Source organism: Rhizophagus irregularis, chromosome 20, assembly GCF_026210795.1.
Source record: "Rhizophagus irregularis chromosome 20, complete sequence".
NCBI classification, from domain to species: Eukaryota; Fungi; Glomeromycota; class Glomeromycetes; order Glomerales; family Glomeraceae; genus Rhizophagus; species Rhizophagus irregularis.
The window spans coordinates 793,655-814,743 of NC_089448.1; the positions used below are offsets into that span (position 1 = coordinate 793,655).

At 30.0% G+C, this 21,089-nt stretch overlaps 2 protein-coding genes across 2 annotated transcripts; one reads left to right on the forward strand and one right to left on the reverse strand.

Annotated features, from left to right (window-relative positions):
- Positions 1 to 1,036: 1,036 nt before the first annotated feature.
- Positions 1,037 to 2,610, reverse strand: OCT59_012815 (uncharacterized protein; the record flags this gene model as incomplete). The annotated part of the gene is made up of 1 exon (XM_025322283.2): positions 1,037 to 2,610. Exon 1 carries the CDS (start codon positions 2,516 to 2,518, stop codon positions 1,037 to 1,039), a length of 1,482 nt encoding a protein of 493 aa, XP_025166642.1. The 5' UTR covers positions 2,519 to 2,610.
- A 3,206-nt stretch (positions 2,611 to 5,816) lies between these two features.
- On the forward strand, positions 5,817 to 8,422 carry OCT59_012816 (uncharacterized protein; the record flags this gene model as incomplete). The annotated part of the gene is made up of 8 exons (XM_025329595.2): positions 5,817 to 6,150; positions 6,279 to 6,293; positions 6,409 to 6,441; positions 6,509 to 6,737; positions 6,814 to 6,887; positions 7,121 to 7,325; positions 7,399 to 7,820; positions 7,983 to 8,422. 8 exons carry the CDS (start codon positions 5,817 to 5,819, stop codon positions 8,420 to 8,422), a joined length of 1,752 nt encoding a protein of 583 aa, XP_025166640.2.
- Between the last annotated feature and the right edge of the window lie 12,667 nt (positions 8,423 to 21,089).

Sequence of the window (21,089 nt, forward strand, 5' to 3'; positions counted from 1 at the left end):
TAAAGAGAGCGTGAAGAAATTAGAAAAAGAAAATTAATTAAATATGATTATCTCGTTACGCAATCAATTTATGGTAAAAAAATTTTAACAAATGTCCAATTGGATTTTGGATGCGCATTTCAGTACTCACATGCAAAGTATGTGACAAATAAGATTCACTACCGAAAAAATTCGTCCAGAATTATTAAAAACGGAGCGTGACGGCCAACGACGAATATTTCACAATGATCACGTGAGTGCAAAATTTTATTGGTGATGCATTGAATTCTTGATTCTTAGCTCAACTTGGTAACACCAACGGAATTAGTTATTCACTTATCATGATATTAATATCTTCGAACATTTTTGATAAAGGAGATAATAAAACCACCGGAATTTATCGTGGCTGATCTTACATGTAAAGAGAGTCACCAAATATTTCTTCGTCACTAAATAAGTCTTAAATAGGCCGTGAAAGGAGAGAGTTTGACATTTCTTGTCGACATTAGTAATAAAATTCATATGATATAGAAGGCTGAAACTTTGTATATACACAGATAGCCAACTTTTGCATTTCATAGAGATCAATCACTATACCAAATAGAATCAAAAATCAAAAATTTTCATATCATGTTTTAGAGTTCTCTTAGTGTGCGATACCTCATGTCACTGTTAGATCTGACAATGTCCAATTCCTACAATTAAATATTTGGACGTTTGATTCAGGCTCGTTAATTTGTTTATTATTACGTTTCAGTAACACCTTAATCAATTGATGTCTCAATGGGAGAATTTTTTTCAACTGCATAATTCGCAAACAACATTTAGTTATATTGTATGTTCATCACTTGTGAACGTATTATGCAAATATATAATCAGAATTGCTCAATAGTAACGAAAATTTATTAGTCAGTTGGCCAAAGAATAATATTGTCAATTAATTTTCGTAAAATAATAAAGCGTTACAATCTGTCAGAAATAAAAATGCTATTATTATTTATATGATTGAGAATTTCTTTTCATATCAGCAAAATTAATCGCATTTAACTGACACTATTTATGTTAATTTTGCTATTTTCTCTTTACACCGCTTAATAGTTTCATATAACTCATTAAGTTGTTGTTGTTTTTCTTCTAAAACTTTTAACCCTTCTCTAAAATCTTTAATTGTCGTTTCCATATCACTCAAAGAATCCCGGTTTTTAGTTTCCTTATGATCCCGATACATACAATAAAATGATAAAGGAGAAGGTGCAAGTTTACATATACCTTCTACAACAGCTCTTACTGTTTCTTGACTAGTAGAATATTTAGTTTTTTCGTTATTATTTAAGTCCACATCAGGTTCAATTTCTTCTCCCAGAATTTGGTTCATCACATTCTCAATCACTTCAATTTTATTTCTGTCAATATTCTGTTTTCTATATTCTGAAATCACGAAGCGAGGACGGATGTCTTTGAATTTATTAATTAAGTTTCTCAACTCTTCTTGTAAGATTTCCAAATTTTCGCATTTTTCTTTGTCTTTCGCAAGGCTTTCCTCGAATGATTTGTATGCTTCATTTTCCTTTAAAATTGCAGAAATATCAGTAGTAGCCGCACTCACAAAACCGATAGTCGATAGTGCTAAACCTGGCACCATGAGAGGTGGGAACCATATTCCCGAGATTGATAAACCTTTACCAATTAACAAAGTAGAATGACTTACAACGCTACTTTTAAATCGATTTCCCATATATTTTCTTACTTCTTCTAAGCGCTCTTCGATATTTTCGATTATTACTCTTCGTGTAGTGATGAATTCTCCTAAATAGGTGATATTGGTTTTATAATAAAGATCAACATTCTCAACTGCTTCAATAGTATCTTTAATAATTGAATTGAACTCATCAAGCATTTTACGAAATTTTTTAAGCGGCTCAGGTTGGTAAACTTCCTGACAGGTTCTCAAGTGGTTTAATAATACTTCGCGAGATGCTTCTCGTGAAATTCTTGCCACTGGCTCCATAAAACCTATTATTGGTGGGTTGTCAACATAAATAATCGCAGTTGAAGCAAGCGGCATTGAAATTTTTCCAATTTCCTGTTGAAATCCTTGACGATTCTTTTCACATGCCTTTTCATCTTTAAATTTAGCAAAATTAGTGAAGACAATAGTTGTGTAATCAGTTACACGATCATCAAAAATAACGTTTCTTAGTAAATTAAAAGCTTCAACCTCCTCTTTGGTAAAACGGCCATTAGTCAGGAATAATATTCGATTTATACCCTCACTAAGAATATCAGTTATGCCTTTTAATTTATTTAATATTTCTTCTGTTGATTGGATAGAAATTCCGATTCCTACAGTATCAATAATCCGATATTTTATTTTTTCATGTTCAAATTCCTTAGCTTTTGTTTTGCTAGTTCCATTAATTGGATCCGTGCTTTCCTCAAATTCGTTAGTTCCAGTTAAGACATTTGCTAAAGTAGATTTTCCTTTACCAGCATTGCCTATTAATAATATATTTCTAATTTTTGTCTTATTATTTATCATATTTTTATTAATGCTAAGTGTCAAATTGCCTAGTTAATTTTTTCGATGATTCTTCTTTAACAGTTAAATAGATTGTATAAATAACAAGTGAACTACGATTTCAGAATCCAATCTTACAAACTCATGAACACACATTTTCATGTGAAAGGAAAATTCAGAAGCAGGTGAAAATCGTCTAAGGGAAAAAATAATATTAGACACTTACCTGAAATTAGGAGGATTTGGGTCACAAAGGACATACAAGTATTGGTAACTCCGAATTATAGTAATGTTGCCCATATGGAATTGATGAACATTTTCCAAATATAGTTAAATTATGGTTAAGGGATTTTCCTTTATCCCATAATTTATCATTTTCCTATAAATTAGATGACATTTTATTTGTTGATCACTATCACTTATGTCCAGACTTATTGTTCGGACTATTTAAAGAACCATTTTTATGGACTAGTCTATGTATCAGGCATTAATCAGACTTCTACGATTTAGGCATGTTATTTCTGAGATGCTTCTTCGGAGGATTTACTCTTCCGATCTAGTGATAGTTTCTGTATGCTTCAAATCGAATGAGTTTGAGTGCGGTCATTAAACATTTACTAGCTCAAGTTTGTGGTATAAATAAAAAATAAGTGATTTTGTTTAAGCGGGTTGGGTTTTGTGAAACGTGATAATGTACCATTAATTTCGATGTATGCTATGGATCGGAGTTATTCAAGCGATAAGACAAAGAAATCGAAATCGAAGTCTCACAAAAATCTGAAATTCTGGAAGTTTGCAATTCACAATGGAGATAGTATCAGTATAATCTAAGCACATTTAGTTAACTTGTTCAAATATGTAATACTGTATTTAATTTTATTAGCAAATGATTGTAGTAAAGTTTAAAATTTTTAGCACATAAAAATGTAGATCATTTTGTGCTTGAAAACTTTGTGCGCCAGAGATCGTCAAAATTGCTGCACAATAGGATTAGACTCTATATAATGAATCATGATTTTTTTCATTTATTTAAGATATTTGACTAATTAAACAAGGTTAAAGTCATAAAACACAACAAATTATACTTTATTCTTTAATAAACTAAAAATTTATTAATTTATATTAATAAAATTCAAAAATAACAAAAATTCTAACTGAATAATCAATTAATAAAAGTTGTTTGTTTTTGTTAGTCTCGAAATGATATACCACTTGGTTATTTATTTCATTTTTTTGCTATAAATCTAGGGGATAGATAAATATACGGGGGCCAACTTAAGGTACGAAATTTCATATTAGAATTTCACTTTTTTTTTATTTTTTCGACACACACACACAGGAAAGTAACACACACAGGAAAGTAGCTGATCCCAGAAGTTAAGTTTGTTCGTATTAGCTCTATATAGGCGAAGTTTTTTCATTAAAATTGAGCCACTGGTTAATTTCTTTCTTATTTTTATATGTTTTTATTACTTGATGCTTAAAAACATTTAAAAATAGCGTTTTCTTCTTTTGTTGTGTATTATATTCAAGTATTTAATAAACTTTTATATAATTTTGAGGTATTCCAAATGGCTGATCCTATTTTTTGAAAGATATAAACGCGAAACTTCAACTAAAATTATAGATTTGTATAGTTTCGGATTTTGTTGTTTTCGGGGGATAATTTTTTTTTTATAGAATCATATTGATTATCGGCCCATCTCTCACTTTAAACATGGGGTATTTTTGCATTTTAATATAGTTAAGCATGATCATGGTGTGTGTAACCTTGAGTATATGAAGCCGCAGTAGTAAGGAGATTATTTTTGTATTTTTTAATGGAAAGGTCATGTGAAAAAAAGTGTAAAAATTATATGCAAAAATAATACACTATCATGAAATTAAATCACAGTAAAAAGAGTATATAATTTTCAGATAATTGCTTTTTTCTAATTAATTTCGTTTGCTATTTTCTATGGACGCTTTAAGACTTTTATTTCGGGTCTTTTAGGTATGGATTTTACGCGTGGAAGTCTTTTCTTTTTTCACAAAAGATCAAGATCACATTATCAAAAGAAGATTATTCCTCTTTTAAACTACACTATGGCCCTAATCTAAAGATTTATAACAGAATTTCAATGAATGTAGACGAAAAAAAGGACCTAAAAAAAGTTTTAAAGACCAAGAAGTATCGTTTCAAAGCCTAAAATAAAACATAAAAATGCAAAAAAGATGAAAATTAAAATTAAAATAAGAATGAAATAAGTGGATAGAAGTAAAAAAAAAAATCAAAAGTTTAAACTCACTGATTGTGATCCACCATTTCGAATTTAAATTTCCTATTTTAAACAATGTCAGCAGAAATTTATTACCATCAAATTCGAACCATTAGTCTAAAATAAAGTAAAACAAATAATAGAACGAAAAATTAAAATAAGAAAATAAAAAAAATGAAAAGTCCAAAAAAAGTTTAAACTCACCCTGATCATTCCTAATTGAACCAAGATCGAGAATCATAATCTGCATTTTGATCTTCGCCAAGAAAATCTCTGACCATCATGGCATCATCAGACGCAGTGAAATTACTCACATGAATCTCGTCACATGCAACGGCACAGCATCAAAAATTTTATCTTATATAAGCATCTTCACGTGCCGAATTCTTAAAACTTTGCGCAGTATCGTCGTATCGCAGAAAAAATTAAGCAATAAATATCTTGTGTATAAGGCGGAATGGAATTATGTGAAAATGAGTCGTGATGGTAAGTGTAAATCGTTATTGTATTATTTTTTAAACTTAGTTGCTAATACTTCCGTAATTATACTATAGGTTCGAAATTTATTAATCTCAGAGAAGTTCTCTTTCGAGAAATAATGTTTTGTGTGTTTGTGAGAGATAGACAAAAATTCTGTAAATATGGGTGGGATAATTTATTTCGAAAATCTAGTATAGAAAAAGAGTGCGGGGGAAATCAAGTAATTAGCAATAGAAGTAGAAACAAATTAGTTATAGATATTTTTTGTAAACGTGAGAGCAAAGAAATAACTTGATGCTGGGACTCGCATTAAATGGCGTACTTCCTCCCTCTTTGATAGCATCATACATTTCATTTGCTTCTCTAGCATTTTTCTGATAAGTTATATATCTATATCTATAAAATAATCAATAAAGTTTCAGGTTTCTTTGCAAAAAAAACGTAACGATCGGAATCATGTGACTTTGAAATATTATCTTCAATTTATCAATCTGTGCGACCTTACCCCTTATTTATATCAAACTCTCCAGATTTACGAAAAAGAAATTTCTTCCCCATTTATCCATTCTTCGTGATACAATATGTCTAATATTGCACCAACTGGAACGCTTATTAATCTTTGGTGTATCGTTCGTGAAAATCGTTCTATTTTCAAAATTACTATCGGATCGGGTAACGATCTTGACGACCTTAGAAAAGTTATCAAGGAGAGGAAGCCACGTTTTAATGATTTTGCACCCGACGAACTAGTTCTATGGAGGGTCAATGTTGCTTCGAATATACTTAGGAATAAAGAAACTGCTATTGAACCCTACTTAAACGAAAAATTAGAAGATCCAGCCGATACGGTTGGAAATACATTTCAAAACGTTATAGGAAATAATATTCGAGTTGTTGTTGGTGTTCCCGTTATTGGTGAGTCATAACAATTTTTTTTTCGTCTTCTCTTGTCAACATTCGCCGAATACTTACTTAATCTTGTGCTTTTCTTTTCTTCTTCTTATCGTCAAACCCGCCCAAAAAACACATTCGCGTTATTGTAGATCAACCCGGTGCTGGTAAGTGATTCGTAATAAATTTTGTCAACGTTATGAACGTGATCTGACTCAATGTTTGTTTGTTTTCTTGATATTCTCTGTTTTTTCCGCTGTTATTTCATTTCTTGTTCATTAGAGCTTGGAAGAAAAAGAAAAGCCATAGAAGAACGTAAGAACACAACGGCTTTTATATCATTTAACCTATTATCCAAATGTTTGACCATTTATTTGATCAGTTGTAAAAACTTCGAGAAGGCAATGGACAGTCAACGGTGCCCTGCGAGAAACCGATTGGTATTCTAAATATTTTATGGACCTAATGGATGACGAACAAATCATCCCGCTACTTAAAAAAATTTTCGATGGTTCTCTCACAGGATTATATGGAGCTCGGGCTTCTGGAAAGACTACGCGGATACTAAAAATAATAAACTATTTGTCTACACAAAATTACATATGCAACTAGTGAGTTAGTTCTCGTTTGCTGAACGACCGCTCTGTCACATTCTAACTTACCATTTTTCATTGTTTTTCGATTCAGTTCGTCTATCAAGCAAATCAATGGAGATGATAGTGATATCTTCTGGAAATCATTCGGCGTAGCCCTCAGTATTGGTAGTGAAAACCACCATTTGATTCCTGTGAAAATATAAAAGGCGCCTATGATTTCCAACAATACTTCGGTAAAAAAAAGTGGCCGGGTAACAAGGATGATCATATTGTTCTCTTCATTGACGAGTTCGATTTACTGTACAAATATAATGAGGAAATTCGCTCCGAGTTCTTGAGAATCCTTCGCTTAATCAAGAATGCTATGCATCTCTTTGTTATCCACGCTATCGTAATAGTTGGTACCTTCAGCATCATGCACCTCGACTCCAATGTTTCCAGCTCTAGACAAAGCTTAGATTCACCCTTCAATGTCAAGGATCTGGTTCGTAATCCAAATTTTTCTTTGGATAAAGTGCGAACGTTGTTTGCGGAATATGAAGATGAAAATAAGATGAAAATCGAAGATGAAATAATCGAGGATATATATACACAGACAAATGGGTATGTGAAAGTGGCCAGACTAAAATATAAGTTTAAGAACTTATACCGAGACTATTTATTACATATATTATAGGCATGCTGGTCTTGTTTGTCTATGCGGGCGTGCAATCGAAGACAACTTGATCAGTAAAATAAAAGGTGACCGAATCCTAAGCCATGGGGTTTGGGTGCGTTTCAAACTCATTTCATTAATGGATGAGATTGCTCAGTACCAAACGTTTAAAAGAATAATTAATTCTCTCTTGGACTCCAGTGCTATGACTGCAGTGAGATTTTTCCGTGATTATTTTCTGTTGGAAGATGTTGAGCATGAAGTAAAAATTGTCGATACCGATAGTGCAGATTTCCTTGCTGCCGAAGGGGTTCTAATACCTGTCACCGAAAGAGCTGAAAGAGCATTTAGGCTTTCCTCTCCTATGGTGCGCAACATAGTTCTTCAGCGCGTAATCCTTAAGGTGTTTCCTTTTTGTCCACAAAAGGATATCCCTTATAAGGGTAATTCTCGTAATCTAGACATTTTAATGTCTTAAGTCTGCCATCCAATCATTTGACAAGAGCATCATTAAGTATGCATGTGAGCGTTCATTCGAGATTGCTAAAGTGAGGGTGAATAGTGACGTAATCAGTCTGTCCCCAGAGAAAGTGTCTACGATTCAGAGCTTTACCGAGTCTTGTGGAATTGGTTAAGTGGATTTGGATTTCAAATTACTGGCCAATGGCACTTGATAAACCGTAACGATAATAATGGCAGGAATAAACATAGTTATAGTGACATAGTCATAACTTCGCCCCGTGCTCAAGTAATCGTTCTCGAACTTTTGGCAACGGCGACAGTAGGCGAGCTTAGTGAGCACTATAATCGGGTTCTAAATTATGCGAGATTACTCTCTGCAAATGAATCTTGGATTGTGCACTTTACGTGCGAAGATGACTATAATGAAAAGTCTCATTGGCCATCTGATGGCTTATTACAACAGGAACTTTCCGTTGCACACTTTTACCATGACACAGACTTTAGGAGAGTCGATATGACCGTATGTTGGTGGAATAACAATAGAAATGATAAGTCTACATATAAATATGCAGTGCAACTTTGATAAAAAAGAAGATTTTTGGTATACTTTATAGATCTCGATCCTATGAAGATCAAATAGACCTTTTTTCTTTTTTTTGCATATACAATGGAACAAGATAACGAATAATATGCAATTCCGGCTTTAGGTCAATGGAATCATAAATTATCCTTTCTGGCGCTAATTATTATCATCATTGTTATTTCGAGATTAGACGTTTAATAGCAATAGCAATAGTAAACGCTCTAGTTTAAAAATAATCCTATTTTTTTCTTGCTTAACTAAGTCGAGTTAAATTCTCATTTTCACGTGTAGTAAAAATAAAGCATATAAATCCTTTTCCCGCACATCGGCTGAGATCTCTTTTTCCGTCTTAGTAATGATAAAATTCAACGGATGACATATACAAAACGAGTTAAATCGTTTACAGCAAATTCTATTTCAAATTTAAGTGAGGATAATATTAAATACGTTGTGTCCGAGGTTAGGAGAAATAATACCGTATACTTCCGAAATTAAGCACCCATTTTTGACCGTAATTCTGGCCAGAAACAGCATAACGTAGGCCAAAATTTTCATAATTCTGGCCAGGGGTGCTTATTTTCGGGGGTGCTTAATATCGGAAGTATACGGTAGTTAAAAATTAGCCAGAAGATATCATGATCATGTAATGGCGAAATTCCATGATGGTGACGGCGGTCACGATCTCACAGTTCAGCACTTTTTTTATATACAGTATTGTAAAGCGCTAATAAAGTATTTGTATTCGCCCATATCGGGCTAGTGATTACTGTTTTACTGTATTATAATTTGTATTACAGTATATTTTTTGTCTGTAGCATCTATAAAATAATCAGGTTTATTAATATATTTTCTGAATTCCCGTTATGTTTATCTGGCTAAAGAAAAAATCCAAAACCTGGTTGGACAATTATCTCGTGATTTAGCTAGGCCAGAGGCGTTCTTCAAATAAGGCGCTATGCATATAAACTCGCCAGCTTCTGGAACTTTTCTAGAACTATCAAGGAACTTAGTGGAAATCTCATATGGTACAAATTTTTATAATTTAGCTGAATCAAAAAATTATGAATCTGTTTTCACTCGAACAATTGAATAAAAATGAATTTGGTATTTTATTATGATATACTTGCTATAAATCACTACAAGTCTTATAAATTAAAAAATCAGCTATAATTTGCTATAATTTCACTATACTTGCAAAATGGTTAAAACTAATTACTTTTCTGGTTTAAATCCTGTAGTAGTGAAAGTGCTAGTCAGTCTGCATTACAGATATAGTGATGAAATGCCAATCGTATTCATGCTCCATTCAGGAAACTTATCAAATATAACCCAACATTTTTCTCAAAGAATAAATATATTCATATGACTAAAAAATTATATGAAGATGGGAAATTCAGACCTGGAAGGCGTACATTTTATATTTATTGTACTGAATGTAATTCCTTAGTATTTATCTGTGATAATACTGAGAAATGCACAGATAAGCATCTGAACAGATGCATTACTAAAATAGAGGAAAGGCGTGTTGCATATTATAGATCTGTATTATGGAAATGAAAAAGTAAAAAAATGCTTAGTAATGATGAGATTGATGAAATTTATAGTAATATTTATTTTAAATACAGAAAAAGCTCTGAATTTATTATTCTCGTTATCTCGTACTTCAAAAGAAATTAAGAAAAGTGTTGCATATCATTTAATTGATAGTGCAAAAGTTATCTGATGGGCTTGGAGAACTTTCAAGTTGAGATCTGAAACATGGGCGAAACAAGTTTGGAATATGATAAGAAATGATAGTTCTTTTGATAGGAAGAAATACTTAGGTATACTTTCAACTTGTAAAAGGAAAATAAATCCTCAGACTCAAAAAAATATGATTTGCATACCGATGAATATGCCGATTGCATTAAAAAAGCATATAATGAAAATATTGCTCAAAAATATATTAAAGAATATCTAGCCAAATGGGTCACAAGAAATATAATTATTATTATTCTAGTAATTGGGCAGAAACAAAGAAATACCAGTTATATAATCATCTAAATACTGTAGTATATACAGTTACTTTTATAAAATTGCATTAGCAAGGCTATAGAATCGTTACTTATGGACATTTTAAAATGTTTAGGCAGTTTAGCAAATTCTGAATATCACTGTATTAGCAAAGTAAATAATAATATTGCTGTAGTTAAAAGTTTAGAATATGCATAATATATGTGTAAAAAAGCAAGTAAACAATATCCATGTGATTCGCTAGAAATTGACTATTTTAAATCTTGCTATATTAGTACTATCAATAGAGATTTAACTATTATAGATTTCTTAGATATTAACAATAATGTTGAATATATGCAACAAGTTTTCTGAGCCATAAATTATTTATAAAAATAATACAGTATATCATATATTCAGTATTTAATATAATTATTATAATAATACAATAAATCGATTTATTTTTTACTTTGCTTCACCACAAATGCATGTAGGAGAACAGCATCCTATTCTGTCTATATGCAACATAAATTAGCATGTTTTTGATCCTCATTAAAGTATATATGATAATAGTAATACACTGCAAATCATCTGTATGAGTATAACTATCGCTTGTGTGACAAATTAATTTTACACATAAGAAATTGATTCCCAAAATATTTCAAATTTTTTTTCTTACAATGTTAAGCAGAATAATATTTATTGATATATGTATTTACTCTAGAGGGATAAGCTTTCTGATACCACTGATTTTGAGCAGAATATTTATATAATGTTGCCGGGTCTTAGTATTAACTATTAAGTGATTAGGATGTCAGGCAAGTGAAAAAAAGTCTGTATATGCATTGTCCCAATACCATTCTAAATGTTAAGATCTTTAATACACATTCTGCATGCCCTTCTTTTTGAACACAAACTTTTAGCATAAGAGTTTATTACATTGTAATAACCGAAAATATAATGAAATAAAATAAGGATAAATAATTAGCTGATGGATAAATAATTAACCGATGGGTAAATAATTAGCCAATAAAATTATATTTATAGTTTAGTTTAGTGTAACGAGATAGTCATATGATAATAGATCTTCAAATTTTATTAGAAAAAATAGAAGTATTAGAAATATTTTTTCTTAAAATGTATAAATACAAGTGGATTTCGATAGAAATTCAGTAGTTCAATTTTTGGAAAATAAAAATTTTAGTTCGTCCTTAATAATAAACTAACACATTCTTTTAGCCTTTTTCTTATGAGTAAAAAGTGCCACATTAATTATTTTTAATTAATGGTTTATTAATGTTTTGTAACTAATTTTTTTATTTTATTTTAAACCAAGCATAGATATTATACGAACTCAGCATATCGGTGGCAACATACGATATTTTATTTTAATATCCTATGGGCGGCGTGTCACATTTTTGGTGCATGCTCACGAGAAAGAAAAAGATTGTTGTCTTCATACAAAATCTAAATGAGAAATAAAAGAAAAGTATATGAGAAAATGAAAGAAAAATTTGTGAAATTAATAAGAAATAGATGATATGAGAAATCATCAAAGAAGTAAGGGAGCTTACATATATTACGTAATTATGAATTACTATATAGTCGAACCCCCTCCCCCCCCTAGTGAGATTATGATATCACGTGAACGTAATTGATAATATTCTTTTGGCTGAAATCTGTTTATAAACAAATATCATATATAGATTAGTATAACCTGTCACACAATAAAATCACATTGTCATCCGTTAAAAATACTACAACTTTTTCCCATCAATCTAATTTTCAATAAAAAAAAAGAAAAAAATGAAATTTCTTTTTTGACACACCACCTAAAATTTTCGGTGTTTTTTTTTCTATTTAACATAAATTTTGAAACACTCTCTTGCCAATGTTATGTTTGCACACACCATATTATGAAGAAAATAAATTAAGAAAGGAATTTTACGATTTTACGAATACAGTAAATAAATTTATTATCAATAAATCAATAAATCAGATCAATTTGAAAAAAAATTTTCGCAACTATGTACATGTGATTCTTCAACGTGATCTGTAATATCTAATATCGCGTAATAATGATCTGATCGCGTCGCCACTTTGATTTCTTTATCCGAAACTTCTTTAACATGCAGACCTTCCTAACTACACCAAAATATAATAAGTTTTACATTTATAAAACTCCTACAAATCAACACCAAAGATTCTGTAACGCTTTTGGATATTATCAAATGGTGAATGCAAGAAACCCAGCGTATCCAAAAATAAGTCTGTGTACAGAATGTACTAATGCATGGAAAGAAATTAGGTGTAAACCTCAAGATGAAATTGAAAGTAAAATCTGGGAATATCTGACAACTCCTGTTCCAATCCAAGGTTTTCTGCAAACTAACAGTTCGAGACCTGTTGGCCCATCACAAAGATCAAAATCCATCGAGTCCCAGACCTCTCAAAAACCAATAGAGGAGACTATCATTGCTGATGTTAATCTACCTCCAAATGCTTCTGCACAGAAAAAAGCCGTAGAAACTATTAATGCAACTAACATGAAACTTGCAGAACTTCAACGAATATACAATTCAACTAGTGATCCAGAAATTTGGTGTAATTTAATGGAGCGCATAACAAACCTTAAGGAAATTTTATGCAACGAAAATAATAAGGTTAAAAAACTGAAGCGCCAAGCAAGCTACCAACGTAAATGCAGAGAAAAAAAAATGAAACACCTACATGAACATCAAGAAGTAATGATGTATGAGTCTCCTGGTCGCCCAACTCTTTTGGTCCAATATCCCGATTTACATGAACATATACATGAATGTATCGAGTTTGGAGCTGCAGATAAAAAAAGAAGGAAGGAAGTCATTAAAGTCAGAACCATCCGCCACCTCCAAGAAGAACTCAATTCAAAATATAATGAATACCTTTCTCGTACCACCCTCAGCAATTACCTGCTACCATCTCGATCAAATTCTATAGCAGCAAGAGCTCATCACCACCCTGCTAACATTGCAATTGCCTCCGTTTCTAGAGATGAAAAAAAAGAACATTCTGATGAGCATTATTGTCTTGCTTCCGTTAAAGGAGCAAAACAATTTGCAGCTTTATTTCCAACTCATTCCGTTATCATTTCACAAGATGACAAAGCCAAGGTTCCTCTCGGTATCCCTGCAGTTGGAAGAACTTTCAAAACAATGCAAAGTTTTCGAGAACTAATTAGACTACCTGATCATGATTTTCCAATTGGAATGCAGCAAAAACTTATTCCGTCCGTCTATTTACTCATTAACCCAAGTGATACAAATGATACTTTTCGTAATGGTCAACTTTCAATTTTTGTACGTCCGCAATACCAAATTGGTACAAGCTCAACTTCTCACATGAGCGACCTGAATTCTCTGGTACAAGATAGCCGTTTTGACGAAATACTAAAAGTTAATGAGCAGATCAAACCCATTTGGATTCTTTTAGTTGATGGAGGTCCAGATGAAAATCCTCGCCACATGAAAAATATCATTCAATATTGCAGAATGTTCCGTGCTTTTGACATTGATTATCTTTCTGTTCGAACACATGCACCTGGTCAATCAGCATACAACCCTGTTGAGCGTAGTATGGCAACACTTTCTCAAAAACTAGCTGGCATAACATTACCGATTGATAAATATGGCTCTCACCTCAATTCTCAAGGTAAAGTAGTTGATTCAGAGCTTGCAATGAAGAATATGCGTTATGCTGGCGAAACTTTGTGCACTCTTTGGGAACGTGATCCTATCTTCGGAAGACCGGTAACAACACAATATATTGATCAAAGAAGCCTTCCATTTGACGATATTATGTTTCCTGGATGTGATAAAGAAAATACCGATGAATCTGTACCTTGGCAATGGATAGAAAATCACACTAAAATATGCCAATACTCACTTGACATTAAAAAATGTGAAGATTCTCTTTGCTGTCTACCTAAACGTTGTGAAGAAGCAGCTATTCTTCTCGCAGAAAATAATGGTTTTCTGCCACCTGTAACAAAAGGAAAAGATGGGCACTACTTGAATCCTCTTCATATATTAGAGTATTTCAATAAACTCAAAATACCCGGATACGATACCCATTGTCCTTCTATTAGTTCGGATACTTATAATCGTCTCTGCTGTCCTATCTGCAATGCATATTTCCCAACACTTTCTATCGTTGGCCTTCATAAAAAAATTCAACATCCAAAACGAAGAGGACGACCAGCTAAGCAAAAAAAGTCATTTACCAATTCTATTGATGATTTTTCAGTTATGCCCGTGCCAGCTGAACAAGTATTTGTCGTAATACATGACCGAGAAATACAATCAGAAGGTGAGTATTAAGAAAGTGTTACAAAGTGTCTCTGTTAGAAAAAACTATTATTCTGAAATATTAAAACTACATGTACTTTGATATGTCATGTTTATTAATAAATAAAGTTTCTATTATTTTATATCTCTTAAAAACAATATATTTATTTGTATCAAAACCGTTTGTATTTTATGTTCAAATGCATGTATTACCAGTTACGAATGTAAATCGTCATGTGCTTTGGTTCTATATTCCGATTGGCTAATCTAGATGTGAGATATTAGAAAACTCCCCCCCTCCAATAATTACGTAATATATGTAAGCTCCCTAATAGATGATATGAGAAATCATCAAAGAAGTAATAGATGATATGAGAAATCATTAAAGAAATAATAGATAAGGAAGACTTATCTGAAATATGAGAAAAGTGTTACTATATATGAAAAAGGATATAGTAAAAGAAAATATATAAGAAAAATTAAAATATTATTGAATGATATATGAGAAATAAGAGAAAGTAATATTATGAAAAAGGAATATTACGGAATATATGAGAAATGAAAATATACGATATATTGAAAAAGTATATATCGAAAGGATGAATGAAATATTCAAGATAATAATGAAAAGATTTAAAAATTGAATAAAAATAAAAATTTATAATGAGAATGAATTTTATGAATAATAAGAATTTGATAAATGATTGAAAAATTTGAAAAATATTATAAGAGAAGAAAAGTTATTAGTGACAAACCCGTAAACTACTATACTTCTATGAAGAAGGTAAAGGCAAGCCCGGTATAGGTTACTAAATGAAAGAGAAAATTAAAGGATATTGTAAATATGAGAAATATTGAAATGTTATTATTTGATATATGAGAAATAATTTTATTACAATAAAAGAATGATATGAAAGATTGTAAAAGATAATAATGAATTATATGAAATAAAATGATGTAATAATGATGTAGTAAGAGAAATTGCGTAAGCATGTTGCGTAAAATAAATAAAATGTTGTACAAATCATGTGAGTAATGTAAATCACGTGATGAAGCGCAGTAAATAAAAGAAATAAAAGAAAGTATAAGTCACGAGATAAGGCGCAGTAAAAGAAATATATAGCTGCCCCCCTGGGTAGGGGTGACTGATTAATAAAAATATAAATGAATAAGAAAATAATAGAAGAAATAGTTGTGTCACCAGGGGCGTTATGTCAACAGAAATTTTAGTACGTTGATCGCTTAAAAATCTGTGGCTATCCAATTATAATAAGAAAATATTAATGAATTATAAAATGAAATGCGAGAAATAAAATAATATGAAATAGATTTGAAATAAATATTTTGGAAGTTAATATAAGAAAAAGATTAAAAGTTATTAAAAAGTTTAATTTTGTGTATAGAACTGGGAGAACCCCAGTATAAATAAGAGCACACTGGGAGGACCCAGTATAAATAAGCCTTTGTTGGTGATCATATTAGTCTGACACTGGGTGGCCCCAGTTATAAATAATCCCTAGCTTTGATCACAGTTTATTTGCGCAAGATATGGAAATTTTATAAATAAAATCGCGATTATAGATTATATTATAGAATGTATAGAGAAATTATAGAATCAAAGCTGGAACTTTGAAAATATTAGAATTTTAATTGTATTTTAAAGAAGTAAAAGATAAATAGTAATTTAAATGATGTTAAATTAATGATAAAATTTTATAAAATATAAATAAAAGTAAAATTATGAAATGTTTAAATAAATAAAAAATGTCTGATATATACGATGAATTAGAAGAGATTAAAAGAAGACATGAAATAGAGAAACATAATGAATTGAAAGAAGAATATCAAGTAGACCCTTCATGTCTAAAATGTTATAATATTAATGAAATAGAAATAGGAGATTGGTTTAAAAGATTTTGGAAAATTTTTCAAAAAGTAATACTGGAAGCAATGAGTTATAATAGAAACACGTATACAAAATTAATGGAATACATAGTATTGACAAGAAAAGATGGAGAAGAAAATTATCCATCTAGTAAAAAGAAAAGAAATAAAGAATTCGAGAAAATAAGAAAAGAAGGAGAAAAACTGTTAGATATAGTCGTAAGGTCAATTAGGTATAGAAATAAATCAGATTATAGAAAAGTAGGAATTATATCAGTAATAAAAGTGATAAGTGAACATTATATACTTAGTGAAGATAATGAGTTCATATTAGATGATCAAACAGAGGAGAATTTGTTAGGGAATAAAGAATTGTTGACGTATAGATATATTATAGAAGATGATGAATTAGATATAAGATTTGCAAGATTTGAGAAATGGTTGGAAGAAATAGAATCAGTAACTATTAAGAATAAAGGATATGGTATTATGAGAAATTTAAAGAAATATTACATTTAGAAGAAAATATAGCAGAAGAAGAAAATAGAGAGAAAGTCAAGAAGTTTCAGAAAAGTATAACATATCAATGGTGGAACAGAAATGAATATCCAAAACCATGGATGAACGATGATTTAACAGATAGGATAATAGAGAAAATTGTAGAAACAAAAGGTTTTGTTGAAGAACAAAGTGACATAGGAGAACTAGAAAGTTCAGATGAAGTGGGAGAATCAAGTTCAAATGAAGGAAATGAACATATAGAAAGAATATACAGAAATTATTGGTTAGAGAATGGTTATGAAATTGATATTGAAGAAATAAGACGAATAATAAATTTTGGAGTAGAATATGAAATAATAAAAACTAAAGAATTTATGAGTTTTTACAAAACTATTGAAGAATTAGATGATAAAGGAATAGAAGAAGAATTAAGAATATGGCATTATATGTATACAATAGAATGTCCAACGTATAATAAAATAATATTGAAGAAAAAAGCAATAGAAGCAGTAGAATACAATAAAGAATTTATAGAAAAGATATGTAAAAGTTGTTATGAAAAAGGACCAGAAAATTTAGAAGATGAGAATAAATTAGATGATGAAACAGAAATAGAGAAAAGATTAGAACGGTTAAAAAATTTAATCAAAGTTTTAAAAATTGAAGTTTCTGATGGAGAATTATTAAGATTAATAAGTATGGAATATAGAGATGTTGATATATTAAGTGCAGACTTTATAAGAAAATTTCAAGAATATAAAAATGAATCAGAAAAAGAAATAAGGAAAATATTAGATGAATATTTAAAGAAATTTGAAATTGAAGAAAGTGAAGAAGAAGTTGAAGAAGAAAATGATGATACAGATGATTCAGAAAAGATTGGAGAAATATTAAATCCAGAAGAACATGAGATTTGGGAAGAAAATACTGGAAGTTTTAATGAGAATGAATTTGAGAGCGAAAATGAAAATGTTATAAATACAGAAGGTTTTGGCTTAAGTCAAAATTCAGATTCGAATAATTCATTAAATATTGAAAATTCTGATAACGAAAGTGAAATATCTGATTATAATTTACAAGATTTATTTCAAGAGAATATATTGTTAGATATGGCAAATCAAGATCAAATAAAAAGAATAATGGAAAATGTTATAGGACTCGCACCTAATACATTAGATAATGTATTAGGAGCAGGACAAATTTTAATAGAAAGAATTCAAACTGCAGGAATAGGAGGAATAGTAGGTATGCCAACTTTTAGTGGAAAAGAAGATGAAGATGTTAACGATTGGATTAGACAATTTGAAGTAGCGTTTACAGTAAGTGGAAGAATAGAAGGAAATGTTGGAGGAGGTGTATGTAATCAAAATAAAGCAAATGTAGCAATAACATGTTTAAGAGGAACTGCATTACAATGGTATAATGAGGAAAAAGAAAGAGTAGCAGCTAATTTAGTAAACTGGTGTGATCATAATGATGATAGAAATTTGAAAATAAATTAATTGATAGATTCACTAGGGAAGATGTCAAAAGAAGAAAAATGATAGAATTGACAAGGATTAAACAAGAAAAAAATGAAAGTGTTGAAGAATATACTAGAAGATTTAGGTCAATAGTAAGAATTGCAACTAGAGGTCAAGCATTACATGACACGTATCAAGTAAATTATTATATTCAAGGATTAGAACCTACATTAGGGTACCAAGTTAGAAGAAGTAGTCCAACGAATTTAAATGATGCAATTAATATAGCAAGAAGAGAAGAAGAAGCTAAAAATGAATTGATAATGAAAACAACAGGTGTAAATATAGAACAAATAAGACAAGAAAAGAATATAGGAGAAAATTTAAAAGAAGAAACGAATAAAAGAGAAGAAAATGAAATATATAAAAAAATGCAAAAGCCAGTTAATGAAAAAGATATTGATGAATTAAGTAAAGCGTTAGAACAATTTAGAACAGAAAAAATAGCTATGGGAGAAATGTTAAATGAAATAAAAAATCAACAAAGAAGAAATATAAATAGAAATACAAATACAAGAAATGCAAGAATTATGAGATGCTATGAATGCAATGAAGAAGGTCATATAAGACCAGAATGTCCACAATTAAGACGAAGGAATAATTATAGAATGCAAAATAATTTTAATAGGAATAATAATGAAAGGAGAAATAATGATAATAATAGAAATATAAATTTAATGGATCACGAAAGATATTACGATAATAATAGATATAATAATAATGAGTATTATAATAATTATGAAACATATAAGTATGAAAAAGAAATATTTCCAACTTTAAGAAGTGGTAGAAAATATGGAGGAGATTTAGATAATGAAGATATCAAAATGGAAATTGAAGATGTTTCAATACCACCAAAAAGAGAATATGATATAAAAATGGGATATTGATGGTGAAAGAAAAGGAAGATTTTCTAATAAAGAAGATAGAGATAAAGTATACCAATCAAGAAGAAGACAAAATCAATGTGAAAGATGTGGATTAAGAGGTCATTTTATAAGAGAATGTCCAAATCCGGGAATGAAAAGAGGAAATAAAAATATTAGAGTACGAGTTAATGTACCACCAGAAAAATATGTAATGGATATGTATAATGAAAAAGCGAACATAACATATGGACAAATTTATAATGAAAATCCAAAATTTAGAAGAATAGCTAGAAATTATGATGAAGATAATAATGCATGACTACACTCGGACCAACAAATAAAAAGTGCAGATAATAAAAGTGAAACTAGAGCAATGAGAAGTAAAGTTATAATAAAAGGAAAATTAGTATCAATAATAATAGATTCAGGAGCATCAGTCAGTTTAATATCAGATAAATTAAGAAAAGAATTAAATATTCCAATAATAGAAAAGAGTGATATTAGATTTATAATGGCTAACGGAATAAGAGTAGCATCAAAAGGAAAAATAGAAATAACAATAGAAATAAATGAAAATACAGAAATGAAAATAATTATGGACGTAATAGAATCAGTAGAAAAAGAATTAATATTAGGAAATAATGTGTTAAGAGAAAAGAAAAGAATAATAGACTATAATGAAAAGACATTAATATTAAGAGAAGATGGAAAAGATATTGAAATACCAATAGAATATGAAAATAATGATGAAAATATTAATGATAATAATGATAGTGATGATAGTGAAGATGAAGATAGTGAAAATGAATATGAAGAAACAAGTGAACGAGAAATATATTTAATAAATAATGAAGAAAAAGGACATATCATAGAGGAAAACTATTAGGTCTTGGCCATAATGATGGAGAGACATTAAAGATGCACAAAGACTGGACAGACGAAATAAAATATAAAGATTTAGAGAAATTACAAGAAAAAGAATTAAAAGATTTAGTTAAAGAATATGAAGATATTTGTATCTATGGAGATAAGAAAATAAGTAAAACAAATATAGTAAAATGCAATATAAGGTTAAAAGATGAAACGCCAATAAATCAAAAGGCATATAGAGAAAGTACAGAAAATAGAGAAATAATAAAAAGAGAAATAGATAAAATGTTAAAAGAAGAAATAATACAAGAATCATGTAGTCCATGGTCGTCACCAGTAGTAATAGTAAATAAGAAGACAGGAGATAAAAGATTTTGTATAGATTTTAGAAAAATAAATCAAATGACAATAACAGACGCATATCCTTTGCCAAGAATAGATGATTTATTAGAAAAATTTAGAGTAGCGAAATGGTTTACAACAATTGATTTAGCAAGTGGATATTGGCAAATAGAGATGAAAGAAGAAGATAAAGAAAAGACAGCATTTATTTGTAGTCAAGGATTATATGAATTTAATGTTATGCCATTTGGATTAAAGAATGCACTGGCAATATTTCAAAGAACAATGAATAAAATATTTAAAGAATACTTAGATAAATTTATGAATGTATATATAGATGATATTATAATATATTCGAAAA